The 26,256-nt window shown below is 39.2% G+C and overlaps 1 protein-coding gene across 1 annotated transcript in view; it reads left to right on the forward strand.

Moving 5' to 3' along the window:
• EVC (EvC ciliary complex subunit 1) overlaps window positions 1–26,256 on the forward strand; it is a 55,717-nt gene that overhangs the window by 21,177 nt on the left and 8,284 nt on the right. Inside the window, exons 12-17 of the mRNA XM_069791132.1 lie at window positions 2,719–2,817; window positions 13,367–13,579; window positions 20,141–20,250; window positions 21,562–21,772; window positions 24,481–24,687; window positions 25,483–25,627. Coding sequence (XP_069647233.1) covers window positions 2,719–2,817; window positions 13,367–13,579; window positions 20,141–20,250; window positions 21,562–21,772; window positions 24,481–24,687; window positions 25,483–25,627 — 985 coding nt within the window. The remainder of the gene's footprint in view (window positions 1–2,718; window positions 2,818–13,366; window positions 13,580–20,140; window positions 20,251–21,561; window positions 21,773–24,480; window positions 24,688–25,482; window positions 25,628–26,256) is intronic.

The following is a 26,256-nucleotide window of genomic DNA, read 5'->3' on the forward strand; positions in this document are numbered from 1 at the left end:
ATATTGCATATTTCTTCCAGTTCCATAAAATTGGGATTTTTGAGTCCTCCTGAGAATCATGTACACTAGCACAGGTAGGATAGGGTCAGACTCCCTATTGCCTAGGCTTGCCTAGAGACTTTTCCTGCAGCGTTGGTCTTGTCGCATTGGAACAAAATGCCAAAGGGTGTTAATGCTAGATTATGCAGGTTTTGTAGAAAATACCTTTTACTTAGATATTATGTGTTTGGTTCAATATAGGGAATGTCTGGAGGAAAGTATCTGGCCTGCATTACAGAAGAATGCAGACTGCACTGATCTAATTGCCTTTCTATGAGTGAGATTGCTGAGGCTCAGAAGACTATCAAATTCCATGTAAGCAGAGGGAAAACTCATTATGATCACTGGCAGGATACCTTAGAGAAAGTTTGCAATAGATAATTTAATGTGCTATACAATGGCCAGTGTAATGGCCATATTTTCTTGGCCATATTTTCTGCAGAGCTTTATTGTTATTGTTCAGAATGTATATATGAAATCAGAGTTCTTAGCTGTAAATGCTGAGAGCTGCAGACCCAAGTTATTAAGAAATAAAAAAAAAATCAATCCTCAATTTTCATGAAAAGAAATAATTTAAGGCTAAAGTGGTTACATTCAGCAGCATTAAATTTCTGAAGAAATCTAATAACTTAGATAAATTACTGTATGAGAAGACCCAGATTCCAGCTGTAGCAAACTGTCAAAATTTACTGCTCTCAGCACTGCCATTTGGTACTGTAGGGCCAAGTTCTTTAATTATATTGTACGAATTGGATAATGCAGTTACTGTTCTTGTATGCAACACCTGTCTGGCAACACCTCACTTCTAAACAAAAGGTTTCAGGCACTTTAAAACAGTAGAGCACATTTCACCTTTTTTGGCTTTTCATAGATTGAGACAAATAATTCTATCACATTCAAAACTCTTGGACACATCCCAAATTCATTAAACAAAGCTTAAAAAGTTTGTATTAAGACCTCTCCCCTACAAAGGTAGAGCCACATGGCTTTGTGCAAGAGATGCTCTATTCTGTGCACCTTAGAAAGCTAACAAATACACTTAGTTAAACTGTAGACTGACAGTCTGCTTATGACAGGCTGAGCAAAAGTGAGCAACTTGCACTTCATGCTGCAGGACAGAACACAACTGAGTCTTAGTATTGAAATGCCTGTGTGCAAATAATAAAACAAATATGAAATTTAAGCCTTTCTACTGCCTTTCTGTTTGTCCCAGAACAGATGGGGTCTTGAGTCCAGCGACTCTTTGAAAAATAAGAAAAATACGTATATATCTGCAGCTCCCATGATTTGACTTAGATAGTTCAGTAATTATTTTGTGCAAACAATCCCCTCAGCATTGAGGAGCTATTTTCACGTTGAGGAGCTGGTTTCACAGCCAGCCCAGCAGGGAAGGAGTTGGTCCTGAATCCTCATCAACCCAGAGTTGTAGCCATCAAAAGCACTTTTCTTCTCTGCCTTCCCCCCTCCACCTCATCGTGCCACCATGGTAACAGCCTTGGCAGTAACTGACCTTTCTGCTGAATTTTAAGTGGTTGCCAATTAAGAAGGTGGATTTTGCAATGAACTTTCTTCACATCAATTTCTTCTGAACACAAGTTGGATGGTAATGATTTAGTTGCTGCAGCTCTGATTTTTTTTATATGACAGAATGACTTAGATATTAAAGGTTAGAGTCCCTGTATCATTCTGTCTCCTTCATCTATGTTTCCACTGGAATAGGAGCTTTTTTTTTTTTTTTTTTTTTTTTTTTTAACTGGCAGAGAATACAGGAATGATCAGGTGAAGCACACAAGCCAAAAAGTGCCAGTTACAGTAACCCAGTCTTGCTCAGCCCTAGCCCCGATGGACATACAAGTAACAGCAATTAACTTGTCAAATTCTGTGGTAAACTACAATTTCATGAGAAGTGTAAATTTTAAACTCCACCTCTACAAGAATGACCTGTACATGAAGAATTTATGAGCACTTTGGTGCTCTTTGGAAGAGCCCTATTGACATACCTAATGAAGAAAGCCATACTTACCATGGGAAAGTAAGAGGGCACTTGGCAGTTTAAATCAAAATATGGAATATTTATGTATAAGAACACTCATTAGTCTATAGAATGAGATGTTCTTTGTCTGTGAAATTCAGTCTTCTATTACAGCACATGAGCCTGCCAACGTATCACAGGCATGGCTTGAAGAAAGAAATTGCATCTCTCTTAAATCTGTTACCAAGGACTAAATCAGGACCAAGACATAGATCAGCCTTTTAGGGACCACTGTGGGACATGGTGACCAACCCCAGTGGAAAAGCCCTATACAGTGTGATACAGCTGTAACTAAGGTGTCTGATAACGATGTCTGATGGCTGTTCTGCACCTCATAGTACTGGCTATGATGAAGTGGTATTCATACACAGGAAAGCAGGTTGCAACTCAGATCATTTCATGTGTTTTCCAGTATTGGGTACATATTATTTAACCCCAAATTGCTGAGGCTATGGGGTTTCATACTCAAGACTGGATATGTTCAAATTAAGGTGGTAAGGCAAGTTTCATTTCCATCTGAGTCATGGTTCCACATAAGTACTTACTGTTGTGATGGTAAATGGGAAGGGGATCAGGGAAGGGGAGGATCATAAGAAGCTATCAAAACCTTTTCATCTATTTAAATCTACCTATTATGTTTCTTTTAGGCTTACCATGAGCTGTTAGAGAAACATCGGCAAGCACAGTGGGAACTGGAGGAGGAGGATGACTGTGAGAGCACAGAGGCTGTTGCAGATCTCTACAAGGTGCCACCTCTAGTGATATGTGTCACTTACTAAAATAATTCTGAAACTCCTCTAAACCCACTACACAATGTCAGGCCTCTGGGAGGATTGGGGAATTGCAGGAGATATCATGGCAGCTCCAGGAAGCTAGACTGGCAAACTGGGAGATGGAGACAGGACAGTCTTCCACGTTAGCTTGCCTTTTCCATTACCTTCCCAACACATTACGTTTCCTAACCTTGTATTAGTCAGAAAATGCCTTTGTGGTCTGCCAAAATGTGCTGCCTGGGTGGCTGACAAGGCTGCAATAACATTGAGAACATACAACGTCTGACGTTACTATGAGGAGAGAGACTTCATTTATGTAGCATAATTATCTCCTCTGCACCATGGTAGGATGATACTATTCTTAGTTAACTTCACTACATCTCCAAAAATAGTTTTCTCATCTCTTTTCCTCTCAGAGAAATTGTTTTGACACTAGTTAGTTCCCTGAAATAAGTTCAGATCTTTGATGTAAGTAGTATTTTTACATTTCTTTATGTTACTGATTTGGAAAATATGTAGATACTTCATGCTTTTGCGTCATCTTTAATTATTTTCTGTCTGCACTGAAAAAATAAGATAACATGATCTACCTGATGAAGCCCAAAACTGTAGCTAGGAGTGACCTTTAATTAGGCTGGAACTAATCGCTTTCAGCTCAACAGGATCCTTGTCATGATTAATTATGACCAGATCAGGGTGTTACAGAAACTCGTAGTCCCTATCACATTAGGGTAAGATACCCACACGATCTTAATTAGCACTAGTCCACATGCACTTTTTCCAATTCAATTGATAGAGAAAATAAAGCTACTGTATTTAGAACAAATAGTTTTGCCATTGTTTTATGTAATAGTGCAGGCAACAGGATATTTGAGAAGAGCTACTGCTTTGGAGAAAGGAAGAGTTTCCTTGGAGGGGTATGCCAGTGCATCAAAGTAGATTAATTGTACAAAGCTATTTAATTTAAGAAAAATCAACGTCTGCTGATATTATTGCGCACAGTCCATTCTCCAGAGTTACTAACTTCTCCACCCCCTTCCTCAATTCACATGAACTCTCTGGAGATCAAACAATTTTTTTTACCCTGCATAGTTCCACCTCATTTGTGAAATTATATTGCTTTCCTTTATTGTGTACTTTGCTCTGGCGACACTAAGATCAGACTGAAAATCCTATTTCTTTCAGCACTGTTAGCTAAGTTTTCTTTTCCATTAAAGAAAAATTGGTTTGGGTGAATTAAGTGTTTCTAGAATTGCCAAGTTGCCAGGAGAGCTGCACAAACTTGAACTGTGCCAATTCACTCAGCTCTAAGCCATTATATTCCATATTACAGCTGCTCTCTTATTCCTAGACCCAAACAAATGCTGCCAGACATGAAAAACTGCAAGTACCATGATCCAACTGGCATCTGTTGAATGAGGATCCACAAATCTTAATTTCCACTTTGTTTCTATACTAAAACATTCTTATTGTGACGTTTAACATAATGAACAACTGCACTTTCTCCCCTTAACCCTAAATACAGATATTACAGACTGTTTTAAGAGAGCAGACTGCTTCTGAATATACCTTTTAAGCAGCATAAGCTAGAAAGAAGAGAAAATACAAATGAGCATAGCCCCACTGTAGGTAAATGGAGATGTTCTGACTTCTACAGCCAAGGGAAGTGCAGTAGTTACACGCTGTCCATTACCTGGTGCATAAAAGCAAAAGTAGCTTTGCCATTAAGGGAAGGAGTTGCATCTCACAACCACAATGCCTTTGCTTCTCTGTCTGCTCCACCACACTTTCAGAGCAGAAATGCACCTTGGACAAGCAGAAGCCTTTCCCCAGGCAGCAGGGCCTTGCCCCTTCACTTAGCTTCTCTGGGTTTCTGCTGGGGAGAAGCTGCTGCTACCAGTGGGGAAGGCAAGATACCCATGGGAAGGCAACAGGGGTTTGAGATACTCCACAATGCAGTGGTGTGATGGCAGCTCAGGTAGGCCTAAGCAAGCAAACGTTAAACTAACCAGCTATGTACCAGCAACCCTCACATGGCAAATAGTCAGCACTGCGCTACAAGACCTGTGTCCCACTTGGGTTTGAACCAGCTAGTTTGTAGAACCGGCTGGTTTGGGCACATCTGCGAACACTGCGAAGCTCCATGTTGTCATTCCAGAAGGTCTGTACTTAATGAAGCTTAACTGATACTCATTTGCCTTGCACTCATTTGGAAGGTTTGGACTCTGCTGTTTCTGTTCTACCATGAGCAAGGAAAAGGTTGAATTAAAGATTTGGTTAAACATTCTATTGTTCACTTAATCTCCATATTTCCATATCTACAGTCATGTGTTATTAAGTAAGTTAGAAGGCAAGAAAAGAAGTTCACCAGTGGAGAGTTCTGTTCTGTTGCTTTTTATCATTCCAGTAGAAACAGAAGCCTAGCAATTACTGAAAAATTGAGTGAAACTCTCTAAAGTCAACCGGGCATGCTCCACAGATAGTTGGATGAATATTCCTCAGCCTGTGGTCCACAAGACATCCAAAGATAGACAGCAAGACATTTAAAATAGGTGCATTCATACATTTGTAAACACAGTCAGAGTGGAAAGAACTAGAAGTAATTAAATATTTAAGAATTCAGCCCAGTTTTTATTTTGTTGCAAGTGAAAATTAGCCTTGCAAAACTGCACAAAGTAGATATGCTTTCCCACACACACAAGTTAAATAGGTGTTGCATTTAAGGGAAATAAAACTGAGATGTCTTACTACAAGCTAATTACCTAAATCCAAGAGGAGGCAAAGTGTTCCTAAATCACAGTTTCTCCAGAACAAAGATTTAGCAATAGCATCTTATATGCCCCCTCTTCCAAGTAGCTCATACTCTCTACTGGCTCAGGATTAAAGAAATACCACATATTTCTTCTAGGCTGAACAATCTAATGTTGTCCAGTACTCACAGGATTTAGGGTTCCAGACAAGTTCCTGCCTGTGTACCCATTGCCATCTTGACTTTGGTTGGAAACCCCCAGAATTGAAATGAATCACACCACACTTTTCAGATTAATGGCAGCAGAACTCAACCATGGTGGGATTTTTCTGCCACATCCAAGACCTCTATTTTTTTAAGTTGCTTTCAAGGTCTTTGGGGCATCATCAATATTGCAATTTATCAGATAAACACCAATATCCTAGTAAAGAACAGCCATGTTTCAGACAAATGACCATTTGGAGTAACATCCAGTAAGTTCATGTCCTGTAACACCACCAGTGTTAAAGAAATGCATAATATCCTGTTAGCTAGAGTTAGGTCCCATTCTCAGGCATACCTTCAGCTAAGAGCAGTTACTAGCAGCTTTCAAAGCAACTGTCTTAGAGCATACAGGTGCCTCTATCCTATATCAACTTTCTAAACCATCCACCCCCATTTAAGTACCGTATCAAAACTTCCGCTGTGGATGACAAACCAGAATAAATCCTCAAGGAAGACAGCCAGTACAAAGTTCCCAGGGGCTGCACTCTGACAAATTCACTCAACCAAGCCCAGAAGTCCAAGTGCCCAGCTCTTGCCCTAAGCTCATGGTCCTTAGCTGCTATATTTGAAGGCCATTACACCTTTTTTTTCAAGGGAAAAGGACCTAGGAAGGTCTTATATGTGATAAAGGCTTATATGTGATAAAAAGTTTAGGCCCTCCATTCCTCCGTCTGTTGCACGCTAGAATAACTTGACTTATTTCAACAGTTACCTTGGTTTGTCCTAGTATGAGCAAGCAGGGCAGCAAGCCTGACAGTCTTAGTTTCGTGAATAAGTAGAAAGATGACTTCAATGCAAGAGGTGATTTTAAAATAGAAGGAAAAGCTCACCGTGTGACCAAGTAGGGAACCAATGAATGTCCTGGGGACAGAAGAAAAGATGTCACTTACCTGTAAGTGCCACTCAGTTGTTGGAGAAGAGCCTTACCTTGCTCACAACGTTCTTCTAAGCACTTCTCAAATTTCTATGCCTTTTTTATTTTTTCCCCTTTTGAACAGTTTGTGAGTTCATCAAGATAGATTTATATAACCCTCTAGCACTACTGTAGCCTGCAGTGCTATAGCACATCAAAGAATTATCCAAATTGGTGAATAAATATGTAAAAATGCAGTGATCTGGAAGCTGACTGTGTTTGCATAGAATAATTGAGTACGTTTGTTTTGTGTACACATGAATAAATCAATTAAAATGATTTAACCAAGGTCAATGGAATCTGTTGATGCCTGAAGTGAATGAAGGAGTTATATTTGGAGGATATTGTAGGACTTTTCAGCCATACTAGTGGATTAAAATAGTGCGCTGTAAGTGAATAGTCTGTGTCTAGACACAGGCTCCATAACTAATTTTTGAAGTGCGAATTGAGGAATGGGGGCAAGTGATTTTGATTATCACAGTATATCATAACTGAAGGAGGAATTGTGTCAGAGGTAATTGAATGGCTCAGCCTAATGTTTTCACAAACACAGTCTGCAGAGTTATCCCATACGCAAGGGATATTGTGCTGCAGTAGCAGTTTTGTATTGGCTTAGGTAGCTTTTCAATTGCAAAGTTCTTACAGTAATTTTCTCTTACGTGGCAGCAAAAGCACACACCCCACACCCCAATATACCCTGTGCTGTTTCTTGTTTCTTCTGATTTCTTGAAAAGATTAATGGCTATCTCCTTGCAAGTTGGTCTCAAGTTTAGCATATCAGATGTTCACCAACCTTTAATCTTTTCTTTCTCCTTCTTTTTTGTGAACTACCTACTTTTTTCAGTAGGGAAATGAGAAGTGAAAAGAGGTTGGTGCTTAATAGTTCATTATTAAGAAAAGACATGCAGATTGCACAAAGGAAATCAATTAACAGCTAGGAATTACATAGTCCATGGTAAGATAATTATTTTTCCTCAGCCTTAACATCAAAACCATAAAACCACACAATTTACTGTCATTTATAATTCCCCTTTGCTGATAGCAGTTCACCAGAATGTTATTTCATTTGACTTGACAGAACATAGAAATGCACAGGAATTTAGACTAAAAGCTATTAAGTAATGAGTATTATCAACAGGCAAGGCAATAAACATTTTATGAATGGGTAAATATGAATGTGAGATTGAAGCAAAGTATTTGATTTTTTTTCCTTTGTTAATAAAAGGGGAAAAATTATTTCTGTCAAAATAAAAAGTACAGAGTCTCAGAGACCTACTTTTTTATTACTTTCCTTATGTAATTTCATTAATATGAGATATGGTTAGGGGTGCTTTTCATGGAGAGGACTGCACTTTTGGGTACCAAAAGCTAGCTTCTTTTCAAGGTGAATTATCCACAGCTTATCTCTGATGGAAATCCATTTCAAGAGACATCCACTTCAAATGCTCACTTTGAAAATTTTGCCCTGTGATTTACCCCAAAAAGGCTGAAAGACAGTGTGATCTAATAGATTAAAACTGTAACTCTTACCATGCGAGCTCAGTCTAGTTGTGGGTTTGGGCACTGATTACATTTGATCTGGTCATTTCAGTCAAAGCTGATACAAGATGCCTCAGATGGGTAGCCTTCATTCTGAAGTTTGCTTCTTGCCTTACTGCATAAGAAATTGTATTGTACCTCTATATGGATTCACAATTTGTTAATAGTTAGATCTAGTAAAGGACATAACCTTATCTACAAAGGCACATTTCTAAAATGGGAGTACAGAAAGAGAAGGTTGAAACTGCCTCCTGAATAAATCAAGGACCAGTGAGGGAACAAGACTGAAATTTAAATGAACCTCCATTTTAAATGTGTGGAAATAATTTTTTTTTTTTATTAGCTTGTGCTAAGAAGCTAATGACTTCAATGTCATTGTGTTTTATTGGTGTTAGGATGCTTAAAAGCAGGGTACTGTTTTCATTTTCCAATTAGCATTCCAGATTTATTCACGTGGAAGAGAGAAAGAAGTACATGCAATCAGCTTTTCCCCATTTAGTGTGAGTTTATAATGTGAAGTATCTTCTAGTGGCCAGTGGTGTCCAAGAACGTTTGGAGTATTTATGGGATGCATGATCTGAGTATTGAATTTCTGTCCTTAATAAGATACAGTATGTGTTGGGAGATGAATCTCTTACCTCCTAAACAAGTGTCCTAACCATTCAGCTTCTGGAGATACATGCAAGAGTGTTCTACAGCTTTGACCAGAAATTTTAATTATTTTAATGAAATGCTGTTGTATCATAAGTTAACAAATAGCTATCACAAGTTAACAAATAGCTGTGCAGTTGCCTCTTGGAGGTAATATATACTAGTCAGTGGCTGGCATGTAAAATACAGTACAACCTTTCTAAATACATTTTCCTGCTTCACAATTTTACTATTCACTTTATTCTCACCTGCATGTAGGAACCTTTTAATCAGTCGGGTTTGAGAGCAAGCATTAATATGTTCTTTGGTTTTGTAGTGAAATCTGATAAGCTGTGTATTTCCCCTGGTTTTTGACAAAATTATATATTTATTGCCTTGTTTGAAATTCAGATGCACTCAGCATTTTAATCTGAGCCCATTTTATTTCTGCATATATCCCATGGTATTTCTTTATGCTTGATGAATTTCTTTGGAGGTTTTTTGAAAAGCTTTGAGATTGACTGCCAGGTACTACAAACAGGTTCATTCAACACTGCAATCAGCTATTCTATTAATGGAATCAATTTGAATAAGTTTCATTAAGTGAAAGTTCTAAAAACAAGAGGTGGCATATCAGGAAGCTTGTAAGAACTATTTTGTAGGGGTTCTAGTCCAAAAATAAGATCCTGGAAGCAGTAGGATTTCTTAACGGTTTTCTTTTTTTCCTGTGGAAAATAAGCTTTGTAATACGTAGTACACCATCCCTGTTCACAGACAGACTTTATTGCCATTTCAGATCAAGTACATTCCTTAGAGTACGAATAGTTTTGAACTATTTTGTTAGCTTGAGTGGCTTTGGTAGAATTCAATCACATCTGCAGTCTTTCCTAAATGTAAACTTCCCATTCCCCCTACCAAATTTTAAAAGGCCTTTCCACTGCGTTCTTTAAAGTGCTGCATTAAACACAGTGCCCGTCATATTGTACCTGTGGTATGTCTTCTGGGTAGAGCATGCCGTCATGGTAGGGTCTGGGCTGCAAGGACTGCCTGGGGTCTAATGCCCATACGGTCATGGGTTCAGATTAAAGAAGAGCCAGCGGCTAGTGGTTCCTTGAACACTGCAGAGAAGTTAGTATTCTAGTGAGAATTTAGTTAGATAGTCATCACTGACGGTGGTTTATTTTGTGATCCTGGACCACAGATGAGACCACTAAGTGCCGGATTTGTATCCTGCACAGAGAATTTTTAACAGAACTTCAAGGGAAAGTCCTGTTAAAAATCACCGTCCCAGGGACTTACAGCACCTGACCAGGCTTCCTGTCGCTTTGCGTGCCAGTTTGCAACATTCGTGGGATGTAAAGAACATACTGCTTAGTCCTGCTTCCCTTCCATGTATTCCCCCAGTGTTTTCATTTTTAAAGGGACTGTGGTTGTGAAAAACTGCTCCTGGAATTCTAATCCCACTTTCTTGTCCTTTCATACACCAGTATCAGCAGAGGGCCATGAATTATTTTGCAGACAAATAGTTAAGGACCTTTGAGCTAAAGATAAGTTGGCCCATCACATTAATGAGGTGATGTAGCTTTTTAATTTTGTGGGAACAGGACCTAGTCACATTTTTCCTGGGTAACTATGTACCCACTCTGGTAGTGCCAAAGGTAAGTATACAGTAAAATTTGAAGCTGCAGGGAGTGCAAGCAGAATTCTGTTCACTTGGTCTTTAAACAAAACGGCAGGAAAGCAAGTAACAAAATACCTTCTTTATGTTCTGTGCAAAAGATTTCCTAGTAAATAATAATACAAAGCTGTCAGTGTGCCAGGGAAATGCTATCAGTTCTGCAGCAAAATGTGTTGCAAAGTGATTTAGCTGCCATAGGTGGAACTCTGTTTAAGAGTAGAGTTCCTTAACACCCTGCCTGAGATCTTTTGAGGTTGCAGTAGAAGTGCCACAGTCTCCTCTAGACTGCGTCTGAACTATTTCAGACGCAGGAGAAATTCTTATATCCCCAAACACCGAGTAAAGGCAGGAGAATTAACTTGTCCTGAAAGGCTAGCAAAGCTCAGAGAAGAGGTGGTTTACAGAGATAGAGTGATTGTTCTTTAAATGTTGTATGGGATACAGAGCTTAGAAACATAGGATATTTGAGCTTTTGTTAAACCCCAGAATTTGAGACTTGAATTTTAAAATAAATAGCAGAAGAAGAGAGAATTCAAACAAACCATTTTGCAATAGTGTTGGCAAGCTAAGCCAGGCCCACAACTACACAGATGATTAAGGTAGGAAAAATCCTGCCTCTTGTAACACGAACTAGTAACTATAATAATTAAGAAGTAGGGGAGATCCATCCTTCAGCATAGGATGCACCTGTGTAGCAAATGTTACCCTAATGATACCGTCATGTTCAGATTGAGAGCAATCACTAGAAATGGGAGAAGTGTTACAGAAATGAGGTATCCAATTGTTGGGTCTTTGACTACTAATTCTCATACTTATGCCCAGTACCCAGTTTCAGAAACCTGTAGCCCAATTTACATGAATTCAGAACACTTTGAGATTAAACAAAGATAGTGGGAGCTAGATTCTGAAAATCCTGCATGCTTTAAACATGGTTAAAAAAGGTAAGAGGGTGGGAAAAATCAAGACAGCTCATCTCAAAGGTGTAGTGAACACTTTTGATAGTGTTGTGCCTTGATTTTATCCATAAGAAGAGGTTACTGCAGGGACCTGTTAAGATAAGCTGTTTATTGTTTGTGAAACAGCTAATTAATATGGTGATTAGCATCCTAGAGAGATCCTAGGAGGAAAATAATAATTTAGTATTCAGTGCACAGTTTGGATATTTTACAATAAATGAGAAATATAAAATAAAGATTTTTAAGAAATCTATCCATTTAATGGGTATTGATAAACCTAAACACTGAACAGATAAAGGTCCTGTGGAAACAGTACATGAGCCCCAAATTTATCATTATGGTGGCACAGAATGAGATTTCACATGAAACCTAAGTTCTGGTCATTCTTTATTTCTGAGTTCTTGACTTTGTAATTTAACATCCTCTTTTGTTTTCGGGGGTTTTTTTGTGTGTCTTACTTTCTTTTTTATGGTACCACATCTAGCAGATGGAATGGGCTCTTACACAATACTACATTATACCAGTGTATCTTCCCAAAAAAGACAAGTCAACTACAACTTTTCATGTCTATGAGCTGCAGACAAATGTTTTTGACATATCTCTTTGTTTCTGTTGAGAGGTTCTAGATTTTGATCACTTAAGAGATTGTAATTATACCTATATTTAAATGAAGGCAACAGCTAGAAGACTTGACTTGTTCTTGCAACAGGAATGCTGAAAGGAGTTGTAAAAATATTAGCTGTATTTTAAGGAAAGAAATACAACTGTTTTCAAGAGTGCTAACACTGATTTACAATGAAAGCAAAACCAAGTAGGCGATAAAGCTTTTTGGACTGGTAAGATCATGTGGAACTCACACAAAAATAGCTCTTCATACTGCTGGAGTACCGCAGTGTCCCTGTGACCTTTCCAATGTGATTTTTTTTCTCTTCCACTGGGGAAAGCTACCTGCCCTCACTCCTTCTCCTCAGGGATTGTCTCAAATTGTACCAAGTTTGCAAACACAGTTCGTATCATCACTGTGTAGTTGACAGTGAAATTACGTGTTTTGAACAGACTTTTTAGCTTGGATGCCATCTGACTAAATCACCCAAACTCTTCTTGTGAGTGAAACAGCCTTAGCAATTGAAAACCACTCATATGGGACTAGTTTTAATAAAACTGCCGGAAGATGTTTGTTTTCCTAGGCTTGAACCACTTCTGCATCAGAAGGAATTTGAATTAATTCTGTCTTTCAGGCATTGAAGAGTGTCATATTTTGGAGCACCAACTATTAACATGAATAATGTCAATTTTGCCTAACTAAAAGCCGTGCTGTCCCTTTTAACTCGTCCTTCTTTTTTGCCTTCATTCATTTCATATCAGCACCTTTGAAAATGTGCCTACGAGGTGTTGTGCTATACCGGATTGTTTCCACAGCACCTTTCAAAATAACTGGTTTTGTAATGCATTGCCATAGCCAGTAAAACAAGATATTCTTTGTACTGCAGTTGCATGTGGGCAGCAGTTAGCATTCAGGGTCTCATGTGCTCATGCCACTATTGCGTTTTAAATGCCCTTGTGTGCCTTGAACCAAAGCATTTAAGTTGTTCCATCTAGAAAACCTGGTTTTTTTAACTCAAGCATTAGTGGCGTTGGATTTTAGCTGTAGGGGTCGGTCGCTGGCCCAGTGTCTTCACTGGGACATGGTTCCCTCGCTGGCATCATGGAGACATGTAACGAAATAGCTCCAAAGGGCCGGGGGGTTCACCTTCTCACCTGTCTCTCTCTGTCCCTCTTTGTCCCTCTGTTAGGAGCTGTACTCTAAAGCTTCCCTTGCTTTAGCGGAGCTGGTGACGGAGCTGTTTCTTCAGACCCTGCCTGTTGTGACCGGCCTCTCTGTAAGAGAATGTGAGCTTCTGAAAGAGGAATGGCAGGAGAATTTGGTCCCTCAGCTGGAGAAATGGGAGGACCACCGCCAGAGACGCTGGAAGCTTTTCCAGGAACAGCTATTGCAAGAAAAAAAAGTAAGACCCGTGTTACATTCTGGGATGCCAGGGTCTAAAAACAGGGACATGGAAAAAAATTATCAAGATACTTATCTGTGCAGAGTATTTTGTCTGTAAATATATAGCCCAGGTCCAGACACAGGTCCAGACTTGGGGCAGGCTGTTTGACCTGAAGTATGGAGTGAATATATGCTGTGCATGTAGGCATAGAGGAGTCAGAGAATAATTACTGAACATCTGTCCTCAGTGTTTGACAGCTTTGTCAGCACATAAATATTTTTTGTCAAGGCTGCTGTGTGATGTCCTCAGCATCTACAGAAGCAGTTCAAAAACACCTTCATCTGGTCTGTTTGGAGAGGGTACCTATGAGTACAGTTTACAGGAAAGGAGGCCTTACAATGATAAGTATTTATTATTAATTTTTATGTATTAATACTGTAATAATTGGAAACATATGATACACACTTTATATAAAACTTACTTGTTATTCCGAGAAGGTGAAGAAACACACATCCAGCTTTCCTGCTCTGTTTGTGCTCAGCATAGGGGGCATTGACACCAGAGGAGAAAAGCAACAACAGTGAATGTGGAGGCAGGTATCTTCAGCATTAGGCTAGAACTCAAATAGACCTTCCATTTATTCATACAATGCTATGTCTCTGTTAACACTGCTTTGAAAACTAACACAATTTAGTCAGAGAAAGACCTTCTCTATACAAAGGTGTGCCCCTTCCCAAGTGTTAAGTGTGTGCTGCAACATATAAGAGTAATTGGAGCTTCTTAAATAAAAGGTTGGCAGAGTTCTTTAACACTGGCAAAATCATACTTTTCCCTACCCTCATTCTTCAGAGTGCGTGGACAATGCAGTACATGGTTAATAACTTACTGAGTCCCTAATTATTATACACTGCTATAAGGTGTTTAACTCTTCCAACCCACTTGTATTTAGGGTTCTTCCATGAAACCCTGTGATTCAGGAAACTGGGCTTCCTACTAAATCTGGTAGAGTGGTTTGCTGACCAGTGGTCACTGGTCAGAACACCCTTGGGAATACAAAAGTAAAATTATTCATTGGAAATTCTTAGCCATTTCCTTTTTTTCTTCTCTGTTTTCCTTAATCTGGAGTTACACAACATGCACCTCCCTGATCATTTTATATTTACTTTATTGTAAGTCACCTGTTATGTCAACTAATTTGAAAAACAATTCTGCTTGCCTCTGCTGTTTCTGTGTCACAGGGATATCTAGCAAACTAAACTAAAATATGCTTGAGATGACCACTGATGCCAGTGAGTCTGCTCACATGCTTTAAATTAAGATTGGGCATTTGTGTTTTCTAGGACTGCTGGCTCGCATTTAGTGTTTGAATTTGGCATACCTATACCTTCAGTGTTTAGTGAAACAATGTCTGACCTCAACGTTTTTTATTTTGCCTCTTTTTATCAAGGATTAGATGCAATACCTGACTTGGCAAGCTTAAACCTCTAGGTTGCTGTTTGTTTTCACATTCACCGAGGGTTCACAAATTGCCTGTCCTTGTATGTGATTGACCTGAGCAGTCTGATCTAGTAGGTGAACTACAAGTACGTCCCATAGTGCATGGAGCCCAAAGCACCGTGGTGGTACCTGCTGTCATTAAGAAAGAACCACAGTCAGAGAAGGAGGAGGTGCTGGTGTGCAATTTAGGATTAGTCCCAGAAGTCCGAGTGCATGTTAGGGCTCCTCTGCTCTGGTCTTCCCACTGTCCCATTGGACCTCAGCCATCGTTCAGGGCTGGAGAGGATGGATTTTAACAGCCAGGAGGCTCTCCACAGAGGGGGAGATCTCAGGTCTGAAGTTTTGTTCCAAAAATGCTGTTTATGCATTCCTCTGTTACTATCATTGGGCATGGTATTGAGTGGAGAAACCACTCCCTGGGATTTTTTCTCAAGGGATTAGTTCATCTCCAGCGCTCAGTTGCTGGATAATAGCTCTTCGGGCAGCACTGTATGATGGATTCATTGTATGTAAATTCAGATGCTGCAGTCATGCCCAAGCATAGGTTATTTAAATTAGAAAGTTAACTTTTCATCACTTTCAATGTGCCATAGCATTCATAATATAAAGCAGATGACTTCCTAGCTGAAAAAAAAAAAAGAATAAAGCATTTGCTGACATCATTAACAGTAATTACTGAGCTATAGAGGAACTCACTTAGCAATGACAGAGCTCTCACATTGGTCTCTGGGTCACCAGCACTGCAGTTAGGCCTTATTCAATATAAAAATTTCCTGCGCAGCAGACAGAGCTGTCCTAAGGACAAGTGATTCTGCGGGATAAATTCCTAGAAGAGACAAGGGTTTCTCCTAGTGGGAAAATGTGTGATTCGTCAAGACAATATTCTTTGCAGGAGCTTAAGTAGCTTTTCTAACTTACTGCGTGTGGCTTTTTGGAAGTGGTTTGAACTAAACTGGAAAAAAGTCTGCTATATCTCCCAAGAGAGCATGCACGGAGATAGCTATTCCACCAAAGCTAGGCTGGCAGATTTTCCTGTATAAATGAGTCTGAAAAACATCACACAACTCACTATATTATGTTCAAATCCAAAGTGCATTTCTTGGCCCTTTCCAAGCATAAATGCAGCAGCATGCACTTTTAAGCAATAACCTGACACTTGCATCCTACAAAAAGGAGCACTTCGTTTCCACCTTAAGAAAAGAAGAAGAGAGATCAGACACTTGTGGGAGGTGATCGTGTCATTTAGGAGGTCCCATAGATGTAACAGTGCTGAATATGACAGCAGATCCATAAATCAACATTCATATTGACAGGCCTTTTAATTTATCAGGCATTTTCCAGCAGGAGATAGGTCTTTTCATCTGCCTCTTTTTAAATGTACTATACTAAGAGTTACATAGTCACCTGCTTTACAGACTTGGGAAGTCTAACGCCAGAAGGCTTTTCACAAGGTATTTATGTGTGCTTTTCAAGGTGGCTCAAAAAGACATTTTTCCCATTTCCTTGAACCACTTTTTTTTTTTAATTCTCTTTCCTAGCATTTATACATATCTGGAATATGACATCCTTTGGGGGAACAGAATCTCTTTTACAGATGAAAAGAAAAAGTCAGTTTCATATTTAACTTTGCCTTATACACTTGAGGATGTAAGAGAGGCAAATGGGAATAAATGACTAATGAAAATAAATTTTGAGCATTTTCCCACATAGCCCCTACCTCCTGATTTCTGTAGACAAGCTCTCCTGTCTGGGCAGCAGTTACGGGGAGCAGACTGCTGCGCCAGGCTGAGGTACTTGCTTGGCATTCAGCGTGCATTGCACCCCATCTACAGGCTGTTAGGGAGAAATTGCTTTCCTTCTATTTCCTGAATAATCTGTGCTAAAAATGTCAAACTGAGAGCTGCAGAAAAAAGAGTGAGCTTACTTGGGTCTAATTTGCTGTTGTATCTGAGGTCTAACTCAAAATATTTTATGGGTTTCATTACCTAAGAAAGGCATATTCCTCACCTTTATTGCCAGAGAGTAATACTTAACCTTAGCGGTGCTCCAGAAGGTCTTGTAATGGACTTGTTGCCAGGAAGCAAAACACCGAGAAGCTTACAGAGTAACAATGGGATGAGGAGATTTCTGTCCATTCCCACATCATTGGTGGACACCCAGAAAGCCGAAGCGGCGTCTCCTTACCAGTTCTCACATGGTGTGCCTTTTATTGCTTTCTCTTTGGTTTATACTCATTTTTTCATAGCGATTGCAATGAGCCTTCAAGAAGCCAGGCATTCCTCGGAGCTTTACTCCCCCATTTACCATGCTTTTGACAGTGGTTTTACTGGTTAAATGCAGATATCGGAGAGCCTGAGCTCTGTTCCAGCCACTGAATCTGTGAAGCAGCATGATTTTCTCCACTCTGTACTGACCTGTCTCCGAGCAAAGTAAGGCTGTTCCCAAGAACAGGAAAGCTTGGAGAGACACCTGGCAACTTAATCCAGCGCTGGAAGATCAGTGCAGCACAAAGTCTGACCTTTCCACCTGGCTTAATGAAATAGTTGTCTCTGTTTTGCTGGTTTTCAGCCATATGCCAGCAGTCTCAAATTAAGATTCCTAGAGGATCTTTGCTGCTGCATTTGTGCCTGGATGTGTGAGTTCTTCTAGTATTTCGGAGATGGAAAATACCCAGCCCATCCCAGTGAGCTGCTGAAGTGTTGCTTCCAATAAAACACATAATATTCTGCTTATTCCCAGCTGATCCATCCCTTCTTGATCATATTCCTAATGGCCTTTTTGAGACAAAACACTGGTTTAGTATTTGGTCCAAATCTCAATCTTCTTTCTTTATCGTCCCATCTTAAATGTGTAGTAATCCCCCTCCTTTCCTCTTTGTTCTCTTACTACTTTATGGCTAATGTACTTCTACTGTTCAGTTTAATAACTGTGCACCGGGGGGATTTTCTGCTGTATTCTCAGCTTTCTATTGGTCTCAGGGAGGTGAAGAGACCTTTTATAAATTGTGCATACAGCTTACCTTAAATGCACTTGCAATGGAAAAGGTGACTCATTCTTTTCCTTTAAAAGAAGCTCAGATCACTACTACAGAACTAGGCTATTTCTTCATAAACAGAAGTAAACAACGACTACAGTCCCTGTCTTTGTTTTAATTCTGAGTGCCTCTTTGGATAGGGTATACTGACAGCAGCAGAGGTGCTAGGTTTTGGTTTCTTGGCTGCAATATTATATCATTTACCATTGCAATTGTAATTCAGAAAACATTTCCTGTCTTCTGTGTCATGGTGGTCTATATGCCCTGATGCTGTTTGACAGTAAGTGTGCAGAGAGGCCCTTCAAGAGCAACGTCTCAGTCAATAACCAGGTCTCCAAAAACGAAGGGAAGCCACATCCGAGCCACAGCCAGTATCTCATTGAAAATGAAAATACTTCTGGAAAGTAAAAGGTAGTTTTCAGCCTTTCTTTTAACTGCTGAAAGAGACATTAAAATACACAATGCAACGGATCTACGAGGCATATGCAGAGAGGTGTGAAACACTAGGAAACCATATCCAGAGCTGCTAAAGGGAAATACTGATACCGGTATTACTGCAAGCTTTTGCCGTCTGTCATGATGATACCTGGAGACCTGATAAACCTTAATTTGACACTTGCAGCATGCAGTCAGAGAAGGCACTGTGCTCAGCTGTGCTCTGTGATTTTGAGAATCGCCTAGACTCAAATCAGTTGAGGTCTGGCTACACAGGTACGTCTTGCGGCTCTTGCCGAGAGCAGCCTGGTGCCCTCCCCGGCACCACACAGACTTTTGGGCTGTGCTCCTCACGCTCAGCTGCACTCTTCCCATCTGTCACCTGTTGTTGACCGCCTGTCTGTCCTTCGCAGGCATCCTGCTCAAGAGCATATGTTTTGGTAAGGTTTTCTGCATGGAGAGGGGTCAACTAGGTGTGTTGCTGTGTATACTACAGAGAAGGCGCTATCCAAGAAAGAGATATACTTCTATTTTAAAGCCAAAGGTGGTGTGGTTTCTTCTGTTCTGCACTTCCCAGCGGAGTTCATTCTGTGCTCACGGATAAAGCCTCTCCTGCACAGATCGCTGCTTCCCAAGGAAAAGACTATTAAAGCCAGTAGGAAGGCCCAGTACCACTCCTAATTCCTAACACTAACAATTGTGCAATTACGCATCTAATGCTTTGCTAGACATACTGATCTAGTGAAACCTTGCTGTCTGCAGTAATAGAAAATTTAGTCCCTCATGTTCTGAATGAGGCTAGAACATGAAGTGAGGCTGACAGAGCGCCTGAGTATTATATTTAATTTAGGGCTCTGCATACATCTGCGGGCAACCTGCATTTATCCAGCTGCCGGTGTTGCTTAAAATATACTCTTCATCTCACAGTAACAGAGTTTGGGCCTTACAACTATTTCCTCTTATGGCTTATTCCTTAAATTCTGGCAATACACTAAACAAAATCTTAAGTCCATATCTCCAAAAGTTTACAGTCTAATGGCAAATCCATCAAAACATTTAAAGATTAAATTCTTTGATCTAAATATCACATTGAAGGAACTGTAAACTTGCAGTCCATAAACCTAATCACGCAATCTCCATTTCTAACTATTAGCATTGGATACTATACACAAAAGCGTGATGGAAGATGATAACTTCATTTTGTTCAGTGAAAATAAAAATTACATTTTCTACTAGTGAATAAAACCCAAAGAAAAAGCCCACTGCTACCTGCTGATAAGAGGTGATGCAATATTTTGTGCCATATTGTTCTTTTTCTCTTGTTCCTCTGTTGCTGAAACCGGAAAATCTGTAGGAGACACAGCTCAGGACTGATTCAAACCAGAGCAAAGCCTCCCTTTCTTTTCAGTGAGCTTTGTTTAAGACTTTGATCATTGAGAAAAAAATATTCCTAAGTAGAATAATTTTAATTCAGCATGAGTTTCTTTCTTGAAAGAGGGGGATGATTGTTTTTAGCAAAATAGCATCAAATAAACCCCTGTTTCTTAATGTGGTGACTAGCATGACTGAAATCAGAGTATCTTACAATTGTAATTCTTTTCCCCTGCTTTTAGCTATGGATAAAGGAATATGCTCTGTCTGCTGTGATGCAAATGCACCTGTCTGAGAAACAAGACAAGATAATTCAAGGTGTCGTAAGCAGACTAGGATGCCTCAGTGATGAGTAAGCATGGTTTTATCAGTAAACAGGGGGGTAAAAGTGCACTGCTGCATGCACAGATAAAAACTTATGTACATTACATTGTGGAAAGCAGTTTTGAGGGATTATGAGCATCTTCAGACAGAGAGGCAGTTACTCTAGTTTTTTGTCTGAGTATCAAAAACAAATTAAAAAAAAACCAGAGAATCCATGACTCCTGGTAAGTAGAAAAAATAGTCTCTTCTGTGATTTGTCAAGTTGTGTGCTTTCTGTGTATCTGCTTCTATGTTTGTGAGTGATTTCTAATCTTGAACCAACCTGTCTTTGCACTCTGTATGTCACATTGGATTTGGGTATTCTTCAAGATAAAATGTTCAGTCCAGCACCATCCAGCTCTACCTTTGCTTTCTGCTGTTTCAATACCACTGACCATCAGTTTGCATGACAATGACTCCTCTCTTGCATTCTGTCCGTATTCACCAAGGAAACTTTCAGTTTTATCTCATCTTTGTACAGCTTAACATCTCTTTGATAGAGATAATTCTCAAAACCCCCACAATTGTGTGTTATCTGCTTTGGTTTAGTTAAGATATCAAATGACTGCATTTATCATGGTCAAAGATCAAAGTATTTGAAGACTTGTCTATTTGGAATACTGGTATTATTGCCATTGCACTCCTTTATTTTGGCTCTACTTTTCAGTTCAACCTTCCCACATTCTTGGACTTCAGTGTTTCCCAAAATTTGGTATCTAGAGAGCTCTCGATGCCTTACAGATACACACAAGTTAGATACAGGCACAAACAATGTCATCCCAAATGTGCATACAGATTTCACTCATGTGGTCCAGAATCAACTTCAAAATTTGCTCTCCTTTTTAAAATTCACCACAAACTTGCTTCAGCCGTGTCTGCCCTGCCAGCTAACACTAGCTTCTTCAATGTCTCTTCAGAGTGTACCTCCTTGTTAATCCACAATATGCTGTCCTGCATTTTCTTGAAATAACTTTCCTGCAGTTCTGATTACATTCTCTTTTCATCTTATTTCAAGTCTCCTATTAAAAAAAACTTTTATTATGTAATTATAGATGATTATTTATTTATTTTCTTCCTATTTGTGTTTTAATTTAACTTCAGTGTGACAGAACTAGACATCTATCACAGCAATACCCATTCTATACACCTGAGCAGCTTCCCAAGGCATGCTTTGTATGAGAAGACATTACACAGAGTGAATAGTAACTCTTGTCATCTTTGAGCAATGACTTTGCTGAACACAGGGGTGCGAAACCAGCCAGCAGCTTAGCCGATTGATTTTTAATGGTCCTTTTTACAGGTCTGTAAACTATATATTGCAAAAACACCGACTTCTGCTGTGTTCAGTACTCAGAAGGTTAACCCTCCGAAGAGTTGGAATGGCAGTCCTGGCCCACATGAGACTGTCCAGAAAGAAGAGCTTGCTTCAGGAACTGAGAGAACAGCATACCCTGCAGGAGGGGTCCTCCCCCTGCCAAGATGAGGACCAGTGGCAGTTACAGAAGGCAGTGGTGGGTACAGTGTCGGGGTCGTTTTTCTCCAGAGGTCTTATATGCTATGATGTCTGGCATTAGAAGTAGCCATAGAAGATCTCAAAAAATAAAAGTGTTCCAGTTCCAAACAGAAAGGAAAATATTCTCTGTCAAAAATGCACCCACTGCTGGCATAGGAGGTCCGGGTGTACCTGTTTTAGTTTGAGCAGACATTTTAAATTCCCTAATACGTTATCTACTGGCAAGTTATCTGTGATATGTGTTATCATAGCAACTTATTTAACTATTTATTTTATACGAAAATACTAATGAAAGAAGGCATGCCAACATGTATAAAGGACTTCTACACAACATACTGCTTCAGGGTAAGATAGACTCCTACTAATTCTGCTAGGGATCGTACTATGCACTTGAAAAGTTCTTACTTGAGCATCAGAAGAAATTCTTTCCTCCACCAGACCTAGAAAGTTCTTCTGTACTGTCATTGGTTTTCATTCTTTCTCCTCTGTCCATGAGATGCTCAGCATCCATTCCCCTGACATCCTTCCAAATAGTCTGGCTCCTGTAGGTCAAGGAGATGGGAGAAAGTTTAAGGGATTTTTAAACTTGGTATTCCCACAAGTCACTTTCAGATCTGTTTGTGACTGTGTTTTTTAGGGTTAATCCATTAAGTGTTGTTGGTTATTTATTTATCTGCATTGGATATTTACCTAGAACAACACTGAATTTCAGATTTCAACCTCAGAGGACCCTCCTAGCAGGCGTCAGTGATAGCCCCTGCCCAACCCACGGCTGCTGCACATATGGGTTGAACCCATCCAACACTTTGCAGTTCTGTGCTCCATGCTGTCACTGTGTAATTAGCTGAGAGATAACATTTTGCATCCCTCTAATTCTGATTTGCATAATACAAACCCTAATTCTCCACTTGGAAGAGGAATAATGAAATTCTGTCTGCTGCCATTTCCATAGTTGATACTTCTATTGAAGTAGTTCCCGTTAAGTGTGAAAATCTCAACATCTCATTAACCTTCAGAAGAAATAAAGTGTAAAATAATAAAATACAAATGCATGTGACTGCATTCTTCTTGTTACGTGCTTTCCACTGCTCCCTCTCACTTAGCTCCCACAGGGACATTAATTGATGCAATCACTGTGTTCCCTAACAAAAATGAAATATCCCCAGGTATTACTTTTCCTTTGGCCTCTCTCCATTACAGCCTCTTTCCAAGGCCAGCTAAAACCCATCTCACAAGGAAGTGCCTCAAATAACATATATAAGATCCGTGCTGCCAAAGAAGTAGGGCCTAGGTGTGGAATTCTGAAAAGTCAGAGAGAAAAAAATGTTATAAACAACCTCCAAAACTAGAACCAATGTATAAGAAGTTAAGGAAAAGGTTAATTTACAGACACTCAACCAGAATTTTAGACATACTGTGTTGTTTGAACTAAACTTAATTTTATCTTGTGCCAGTTTTAGACTGGTAGACAGTGTCATGTCTATCTGTTGATTTCATATAAAATGTAAAACAACACTAACGAATCCTGGCTTGGACATGATAACGTGACATTGGGTCTCTTAAAAAAAAGAGAAACCGTTTAATGACATTCTGACTGTCTAAAAAAAAACATCAAAAACATATGCCTGAGCTATATATAAAGACATGTCAGAATAACCCAGCATTAATAGGAACATCATTATTTTCCACAGATGAATGTGGGCAGAGCAGGTTCTTCTTGCATTTCTTATTTCCAAGAGGGCATCCAATAGGTACTGTTGAATCCGCCAGAATAATTTAATGTCATTCAGCCTTAAATGAGAATATTAATATGAGTCACATCGGCAACTCAATAGAAGGCAATCTGTGGAAGACTAATACACGTAAGGAAGACAGAACAGGTAGTGCTAGTAAGTATATACTGTTGGTGTGCTAAGAGAGTTTAGAGAGAAAGTGGATTTAAAAAGAAGCATAGAATATGATGGCAAGGACGATCCAAAGACCTCAAGAGACTAGAACTCTTCAGCCTAAAAAAGAGATGTCTTCTGGAGGTTTTAAAACTGGCATAAAATATGTGAATAGGGAACAAATTTTCACTTGTTTCTAGTAAAAGGACAGCGCACCAAGCAAAGCTATTAGATGGCAGGTTCAAAATTAAGAAATGTGTGGATAAGCTGTAGAACTCACCACCAAAAGATGCTGTAAATGCCAAGACTTCAGATGGTTTCCAAGAGCTATTAAACATGTTCATGACCTCTCTCGAGGGCTGTAAGTACCAATATACCAACTTTTACTCAGGTAAACCCCACAAACTGTACAAGTATTCCAGGTGCATAACTGTATCCTTACCTTGTTCCTGTGCACTTTATTGAGGCATCCACAGTTATCCCTTACTGGAATCAGGATATTTGGCCTAGGTTGTTCATATTTTTAATAGAAATAAGACCAAATTCAACAGTACAGAATACAAAATGGGAATACATCACTTGGAAATGACTAATGGGAGAGGATGCAGCTGTTACTGTACATATCATGACAGATGCAATAGTTTTGTTACAAAGACAAATGTGTTAAATGACTGTACATAAACTTCCACTGGAAATTAGATTATTCTAAGGATTAAAACAGTAACATTCTGAATGGGTGTAAGACTTTCTTTTAGAGTGAAGCTGATCAAGTTTGTCAACGTATTTAAATGGCAGTGCTATCTTTTTGTCTGATTACCAGGAGTCCCACATTCTGGAAGAGGAAGAGAAGCTCGAGGAAGAAACACAGCAAACCCATTTAGAATTTCACCAGCAGCTAGTCACAGAAATCCAAGAAGCTCTTCAGTTTCTTCAGCAGCACATGGAACAGGTGATTGGGCAGACATTGCTGCAGCATGCCCGACGGGAAGCTGGAAAAAAGAGTTCAGATGATGGACAGGACTTCAAGGTATGTAAATGTTCGATAGCAATTTTCCAAACAAAATGAGTGCTACTCTGCTAAAATGGAAGGCAGTTTCATTTATGCATTACCCTATGCCTAGAAATATCAGCAGTAGACCATTACAACCTGTGTTAAAATTGAAGATACCTTGCCAAGTATTTAGAAACTAACAGATATGTAGAAGTACAGTATTTTCTGGTGACTTGCTATAGCAACCAAAACAGGTTTTATTAAGCCAAACCCTGGGACATAAAAAAATTGGAAAGTGTTCTTCATGACAGAGCATAGCAAAAATAAGGAAGAAATGGAGATGGTTATCTACTGATGAAGGTTTTATGGTTAAGTAGTAGTATTTGTATATTAACAGCTTAATATTAATTCATAGATAAGTAAGTAAATAAAAATAAAACTTGCTTCATAGGTTAATAAAATTGTTCCAAAGTAATTATTTGGATTTTCTGTATAATGGGAAGTTGTAGTAGACCTACACAAATATTGATTTACTTTGCTGACAGTCGAGTTGACAGGTATAATGGGCTATAGAGATTGAACAGATAGGGGAATGGCCCCTTCCCAGATGGAGGTGAGGCACATTAGAAAGATTTTACTGTAATTTTTCATGTTGAAATGTTCATGGATGAATAGAAATACCTGTTCTCTAGCATCTCAGTCTGCCACAGTTTTAAAGCACAAAATTCACAATTTTGTGTGCACATAGATTAGGTCTTCAGTTTTAGACAGATCAAAACACTTCAGTTTTTGACTTAGAAAATGATTTGTGACTTGTACTGTGTAATACAGGAGAGACTGGTAGAAGCTGCTGTAGAAAGTGTGTATGGGACCAGCAATAATACCAACAGACTGGTGCAAAACTACTATCAGCAATTAGGAAAAATCACAGAAGACTATGAAGGGAAAAAGCTTCAAAAATTGAAATCCTTACAAGGTACGTATGATATTGACAACTATAAGACAGTTCTGGGGTTTTAACAGGTAAATTAATTTTCTTATCACTGTAAAGATCGCTTTTAAAGATAACAGTCATCTGTTATTTAAAGTAAGAAACAAAGCAAAATGAACATGTAGGTCCATTTCCATCTTTGAAGGAGAAGTGGTAGAACTATTACTATTAATAATTACTTGAATTGCAGTCATAGATGCAGGACCCTGTTACTCAAAGTTTGGTATAGACAGACACAGAATGATGACCCAGTGTTGGAGATTAAAGTTTAACCACGAACTCTGGTTCACCAAGCTAAGATCAGAGATACCACCATAGTCACAACCAGCAGCAGTTGGTTTTCTGATGCTCTAAACCTCAACACAAGGCAGAATAATTTAGAAAGCAAAGAGCCGTACAAGTGTTAGGTTATACAGCCAAGGTCTACCATAAACATTGTTCAATTTTGCATATTAATATATGCAAATAAAGAATCAATGAATCAAATATTCATAGGGGGAGAGAGAGGGTATATGACAGGTGCCTAGAAGGGAGAAGATCAGGGTTTGCAATCCCTGCTCCCAAATTAGAAAACATAAACATCATTGGCAGGCAGTCTGCTTCCTCTGACATGA

This window comes from Haliaeetus albicilla, chromosome 1, assembly GCF_947461875.1.
Source record: "Haliaeetus albicilla chromosome 1, bHalAlb1.1, whole genome shotgun sequence".
Taxonomy (NCBI): Eukaryota; Metazoa; Chordata; class Aves; order Accipitriformes; family Accipitridae; genus Haliaeetus; species Haliaeetus albicilla.